At 37.7% G+C, this 7,364-nt stretch overlaps 1 protein-coding gene across 3 annotated transcripts in view; it reads left to right on the forward strand.

Annotated features, from left to right (window-relative positions):
* Positions 1–6,557, forward strand: part of tbc1d22a (TBC1 domain family, member 22a) — a 146,581-nt gene extending 140,024 nt beyond the window's left edge. For 2 of the 3 annotated variants that reach the window (XM_079622151.1, XM_079622153.1), the window contains one exon: positions 4,998–6,553. In XM_079622151.1, the coding sequence (XP_079478277.1) occupies positions 4,998–5,126 (129 nt within the window). In that variant the 3' untranslated portion in view covers positions 5,127–6,553. Of the gene's footprint in view, positions 1–4,997 lie in introns of all 3 variants that reach the window. The other variant, XM_079622152.1, reaches the window with a different exon arrangement.
* The last annotated feature ends 807 nt before the right edge of the window (positions 6,558–7,364 follow it).

The raw sequence follows: 7,364 nt of genomic DNA on the forward strand, positions 1-7,364 counted from the left end.
CGCTCAGGATCTGCAGAGCTGCGACTTTGCCGTTTGATGGAGTGACTGCGCCGCTGTTCTTGAGCCCCTGATCGATTCTTACAAATTCAGGAGGGCTCAGCAAGAAGATGAGGGGCTAAAAGTCTCCGTTCGACGTAATCCTTGGCGGCAAACATTCCTTCACCGGCGTTGTGAATATAGTAATCAGTCTCTTCTGTGCTAAAGTTGTTTGCCAAACAGCAGTCATTAGCGGGGTGTCGTCGTGGCGCTGGTTTGTCTATCCGAATGTCTGCATCAAAACTCACACAATTGTAGCTCTGACTTGCTTGAGTGCTGCTAGGTTAAAGAACAATCATATTTGTTACTTATTGTCACTTAGCAAACACAATTCAATCACCACCGATGATAAGACACAATAGAACTAGCAAAATTGGATTGCATCAATCGGATAGCGTTAAGATAAATGACACTTTTGAAGAAAATCCTCCTTAAGTCAAATTAGGCCAGCCTTTAAAACTAGCATTACTGTACACCATAAGTTTGTCGCTTTTAGTGCTGTACTGTATTTATTATTGATGTCCAGTTGCACAGCGTGACTTGATTAAAGTCTGTCCCAGTTTATTGCTGTCAAACTGCAATGTAATATATGCATATGATACGACTTGGGAATGGTGGCGAAGGCGGTGTTGGCATTAGCTTTGCAATGGAAGATCTTGGCTTGTAATGGAAAGGGACGATTCGTGAACCTGGAGAATTACTGGGATCTGCCATTATCGCTGAGCCCCGGAGCAAGGCACTTAACCCCAGGGTACTCCAGAGGGACTGTTCCTGTTGGAAATGCAATATATGTCCCTTTAGATGAGGCTGAATCTGCTGCATGTCTGACTAACTATCCGTCAGTTTATTTCAAAATAAATATTGTTTTCCATTTTAGGAGATTCTCAAAATGCTCTACGGATAGTTTTGCCATGTAACAGCATGCCAGCTTTCTTAATGCACGTGGCAACCATTTTGACAGTATAGATTTTATGAACACCCTTAATACATCTAAAAACATCTGCAGGTAAAACTAATTTTAAAGTCAATATGAATTCCAAAATATGGTTTTATGCATGATTCATCATTCCACAGAATTGGTAACTTACTAGATCAGGTTATACAATTTGGAAGGCTCTCAGTAAACATGCTATTTTATTTTTGTTAACAATATGCAAGCCAAATAGAAATAATTTTTTGGTTCTGCAATAATTTGGATATATTTTCTGCTGTTATTTTGGGGATTCTTTCAGACCAACACTATGCCATAAAAAAATGTATTGGTCATGTATGATTGGCAGTATATTGGCAGCATCCCTACGTTTAGTATTTTAACTTGAATGCTGTGTTGCATTCAGAAATGTATTACGTCATGAGGGGGAAAATGGGCTGTGAATGCCATTTCATATTGAATGTAATAATGGCCATTGGCAACGTTGTTACTATGTCCCATAACTAATAGTTTGCCATCTTTCTACATGCTCCAGAGAAAAAGTCCCTAAATGCAACAAAAATGATTTGTCTTGCATCAATTATGTTAGCCGGATGTGTAGATCATTAGATACTTCATTTATATCCAATTATTCGGCTTGGCTCATTACAAGTAATTAGTGTCCTAATCTAGTTATTTGTCGAAAACTGGGCTGTTGATCAGGAGATCTGGCTATCGCACAGATGGTTTTGTTTTAAGTATAGTTGACAACTGTTTTGCACACACATCGGTGATTTAGTGAGGTATGCACTATATATTTTTTTAATGTGTCCATCTTCAGATGACATGTCTGTTTCTCAAAAATACATTTGCTGAAGTGTTCAGATACTCAACAGTCGTGGAAAGGGTAGATTACTCTTCAAAGACCAAATCTCTTGGAAATAACACCTACACAATCTTATAATGATCTTCAGGGATATTATTCGCCCTCAAAGTTTTACTTACTCTCACTCTTCTTCAATAAACAGTCTACTTGAATTCAAGGAGAACATGGGTACTTCACAAAAATGATTGGAGAAAAATCCTAGCGTATGAAGGGTCTGTTGACATTTAACAAAAGATTTAATCTGTCGTTACCTGTTGGAGTGCAATATGCGCTGCGTTGTGGAGGTTTGGGCAAGGAAATGTTCAGACTGTTCAACTCCAAATCTCTTCAGTTGATTTAATTGCTTTCTTGCGTGTGGGTGTGCAACTTTAAGAACATTACTTGGCTATCTATCAGTCATTCCCTGTTGCATTACTTCTGGAATCACATTTTTTGGCACATCATGGCTTCTTACCTTGAGATAATAATCCTCAGAATGTCAATTCACTTTGTTAATGTTCAATTAATTATGAAAAGTAATGTGATAAAATTTGATTTAGTTCTTCCTTCTGATCTGTACATAAACTCTAGAATTAGGATTTTAAAGTTTAAGGGATTGGAAATGCACTTACAATATCCCATGCTTCTTATAGTATGCAGTTAGTTTACGTACTCCAGAGAGGAAGTCCCTAAATGCAGTGAAAATGAACAGTGCCCAATCAATCATGGTGGTTGCCTATGTGGATCCATTATATCACTAATTTATTTCCAATTATGTGACTTGGCTCATTACTAGGCAATTAGTATCCTAATATAGTTATTTGTTGAGAAAAAAACATCGGACTGAGATGACTGTGTTGATTAGAACCTGATTTGACTATTACATGGATGATTTCATTTTAAATTTGAGTTGACGGGTATAATTATTGATATCGGTATCAGTATGTAATGATACTGTGCAAGTACTTGTTAAAATGATCAGATACTAAAAAAATAAATAAATCTTGCCTTTGTAGAATTATTATTGCACAAATAGAACAGCTTAGTCTTCCAAAAATGCAGGGTTCGGCTAATACCACAAATAATGTATTGGTACTCATACACACAACTGTCTGTTTTAATATTCATATTGAATACTCAAGCATCAGAGCACCAAGCATCTACTTTATACATCATAAAAAATATTATTTTCTCTTTTGTCCTTTGGTGTTGTCCCTCGACTCGTAACATTTAATAAAATGTCCCAATCAAGTGCCTGTGGAATTGCAAAGGGAATTCCACATAAATCTTTACTTGCATAGTCTTTGAATCATACATACAAGGGGTAAATGGAAGCCTAATGAACACTTTTGTAATACAAACAATATTGTTATTACTCTGCCTTTTTAATCTTAGTCTAATTGTCTATGCTCAAGACAGAACCAAAGAAGACTTTAATTTCTCACCTAATGCCCCATGCGACAACACTGAGAATGCAACACTCATTTGCCTTGGCTTACAATTTGCGTTAGGTCATGTTACGGTATGCAAATGACGTGGGAAATCAAGCCAGTGTAGCCAAAAGCATTCGTCTTCTCACACTCCAGCTTTTTCACAGATGTATTTGAGCCTTAAAGTGTTACGTTTTGAATTCTTGGAACCGTTGTGTCTGAACAGAACAGTCTGCAGCTCTTATGTGCAGTATACACTCCATATCAGACAAGTCTGATTGTTCTTTCATCCTTGTTTGTTTTCTTTACACTCATCCCAAACTTGGAGAGAATGGTGGATTTAAGTACATTTAGTTGAGATTCTCGTTAGTTCTTGAATGGATAATAAAAAATGAGGATTTAGCTTCTTAACTGGAAAATGTCTGAGGCACTTTGACATTCCCGTTATTACAAGATGCATTATTGCTTTTTCCCCTGTATACCGTCTCTTCTACTTCTCACCTCCATCCATCCCCCTTGTACCCCTCTGTGATGGAGTATTAAGCGTTCTCATTCTCCTTCATCAGGGCCAGCAGGATAGGTGAATTAGGCTGGGAGATTGAGGCTCTAAGCCGCTGTAATGCAGTCATTGACTCAGAGGCCTGCTGGAGCCGCCTGACGCCGCCTTGAGTGAATTAGACTTGGCCTTCTATACCTAAGAGAAATGGGCTTCCACTGGCAAGGTCCTGACCGCACCGAGCGAGAAGAGAAACACACAGCTTGACTGGCAGCTCGCTCTCTTCACCCTACACTCAAGATTGAGCAGCCAAAGAATCTGTGATTGAAAGTTATAATAATTTAGAGAAGTACAGTGGTGCTTTGTGATAGCATGGCTTGACCCCGCTGAAGAAAAAGATATAAACAACTCTGTGCTGCAATGCCTTCCCTTGTCTGCTAAACGCCAAGGAAAACCCCTTCCAGCAAAAGTTAAGACGTGGTTTGCCAATGCAACACTTCCTCACGGGATGTGTGTGTATTAGGATGCTCAAATGTCTTCCAGCAGCCGACTAGCCGATTGTTGTAAGCAAATGTATCACTGGGCATTGGCAAGTTGCTGTACTGGTTCATTGTCACCACATCACATAGCCGCTAATTTCCAAAGAGAAATGTGTTGCAACTTTTTTGACACAATGACATTTCACATATGTCCTTAAGAAATGTTTAAATGGTTTATGTGATCTTAAATGCTCATATATTGCTGAGAAATGCTGATAAAAAGGATTCGAAAGTAGGGGCGGGCAACTCTGGCCCTGAAGGTCCACTGTCCTGCAGAGTTTAGCTCCAGCCCTAATCAATCACACCTGTAATGTAATTTTCTAGCAATCCTCAAGACCTTGGTTAGCTGATTGTGCTGAATTTAATCCGGGTAGGAGGATTTTGCAGGACAGTGGACCTCAAGGGCTAGTGTGTCCCACACATGTTGTAAAGCATACTTATATTACCAAGAAACATGTCGGAAGGGTGGGCATGATTTGAACGTGTCCAACTATAATGAAGAAGCATGTATGATTGGTGTATATGACCGCAAAGTGTCCATATACGACTAAGAAATATACGGGCTCAGTGGTTGTGACTGAGCCTAGTATTGAGTCTTCCTTAACACCAAAAATGTGTTTAGTTGTTCAGACTACCCACCCCCTGGTTGATTTGAAAATGTATATTGCTGCTGTGTATGTGCATGCAATCATCTTAAACAAAATCTCTTTATCCTCCACAGGGTCTGATGATTCTGCTCCAGAATCTACCTACAATGCACTGGGGAAATGAGGAAGTTAGCGTTCTCCTAGCTGAAGCTTACCGGCTGAAGTTTGCCTTTGCCGACGCCCCTAACCATTACAAAAGATGAGGCTTCGCCCAGCACGGTCACTGAATACGACGACCCCCCCCCCCCCACTGACCTCGGAGGCGCCGCTGTCCGTGTGATGATACCGAAGTGAAACAGTGACATTTTTTTATGGGGGTGGCAATGTGTACAGTGGACTTCAACTGTTCCTGGAATTTTTCCACACTTCTACTAATATAAGCACTCCGAATGCCATGAGTCAACCGGATGTCAAAATCATGCACTCTTCAAATACACTAATTTAATCTTTGTTTCTTATTTTTTTTCTTCTTGAATTTAATCACAACCAATTCCAAGATTTAGTTTTTTCACGCTGAATCTGCAGAAAGGTTAATTTAGACGGCATGATTCCGCAATACTACAATGGAACAGTAGGATGGATGCTGTCCCAATTGATTCATGGCAATAATCAGACATTACTGAGAAAACATGGTTTATAAACATTCGCAGTAAGATCGTTTGGTTTAAACAGCGCCTACGAACTCTTATTTTAACCATGGTCTACCTCAGGAAGTGGCCAGAATATGTAGGGTGATCATTTTGTCTCTATGTTAGAACAGTGCCCATGAGGCATTGGAATGGAGTCAATGAAATTTGCCTTATTTTGGCTGATAGGGTTTTGCGAGGCACAGGTTCAGTCAGCAAGGGCAGCTGGAGACGAAAACTGTACTGAAAGTACTGATTCAATTTATGTTGCTCATGGCACTGTCATTTTCACGTCTCATTTAGATATAGATATAATAATCAGTACGGACTGTACAAGGCTGTCATTAATAGATGTGTTTGGGGATATCAGCTTCTGACTCTTGACATTTTGTCAGTATTTGAACAGTGTGATCATGTCATCAGGCTTTTAAATTTGTGTGCCAGTTCTTACAACTAAATAGAAGTGAAACTGCACTTGATAAGTATATTTTCATTCTTTTTGTACAAGATATATTCTATAAATCAGCTTTTTTAATGATTTCTTCATTTTTTTATATACTGTTTACATGAGCCTGTTAAGTTGTGCCTAACTCTAGAGATTGACGACATCACAGATATTTATTTTACATTCACGATCATTTAGGATGTGGCAAAGCCAATTTGCCTTTACAACATTCACATCTCCATAAACAGTGAATCAGCAGCTCTACTTGGTATCTTTTGGCTGTTTGAAGGGCCATAGAATTGGAATTGGAGTTTACTGTAACTGACATTCAGTGCCTGGACAACATGGAGATCAAGCTACGTGGGGTTGCTGGGAGATTTTCTGGATATCAAGCTTTTTGACTTAGTTTCTGGACTTCTTGAACCTACAGAAATGTCCGAATGGATTTTAAGAGAGGTGTGAATGAAATGATCTTGAATTAAATAGCTTTGTACAGAATTATCATGTTTTTCAAAGATATGTAAATAGAAAAAAATGTGTAAATAAATACTATATATATAAATATATATGATTATCATTTGAGTTTTTTTCATTTTTGGTTTGTTTAACATTGTTGTGGTCATTTAGTACTGTTTCTAGATTTACAGTAGGCTAATATTTTCCCAGAATGCATTGAAAATATACAGTAACATACTGTAATCCACTTATACAGTAGGAAACTTGTAATAATGCAGTGAAAAAGAAAAAATTGATAGTAATACTGTAAACCACTTATACAGTAGGAAACTGTTAAGAATACCGTAATAATGCTGTGAAAATGCAAAAAATCTACAGTAACATACTGTAAACGGCTTATACAATAGAAAACTGTTAAGAATACCGTAATAATGCAAATGAAAAAATCTACAGTAACATACTGTAAACAGCTTATACAGTAGTGAATTGTTGAGAATACAGTAATATTACTGTGAAAACAACAGTAATCATTTACAGTCATGACTAATTTTTTATTTTTTTCAAAAGCAAGTACAAGAACACACATATTTCTTGAAGTTAAATTCAATGAGTGTTTAAGGTTTTTTGTTTAAATTATGTTGCCATTTTTGCCAATTTTAGTTGTAAGGACATGGGGTGATCCTTGATGTGAAGCAAATGAAAAAATGAAGTGCATATATTTTTGTATTATCAATATTTGTTTGTTTATGTGAGAAGAGATTAAAGAGGGATAAAGCCAATTTCACAAAATTAACTTTAATCAGACAGTTTGATCAGACTTGTCTTGTCTTGTATCACCTTTAAAAACCTCAGATCCATATTGTACCCTCATTAAAGCCATTTCAAAGCCATGTTTTCAAAATCACCATCATTTT

The sequence above is a fragment of the Phoxinus phoxinus genome (genome assembly GCF_949152265.1).
Source record: "Phoxinus phoxinus genome assembly, chromosome: 9".
NCBI classification, from domain to species: Eukaryota; Metazoa; Chordata; class Actinopteri; order Cypriniformes; family Leuciscidae; genus Phoxinus; species Phoxinus phoxinus.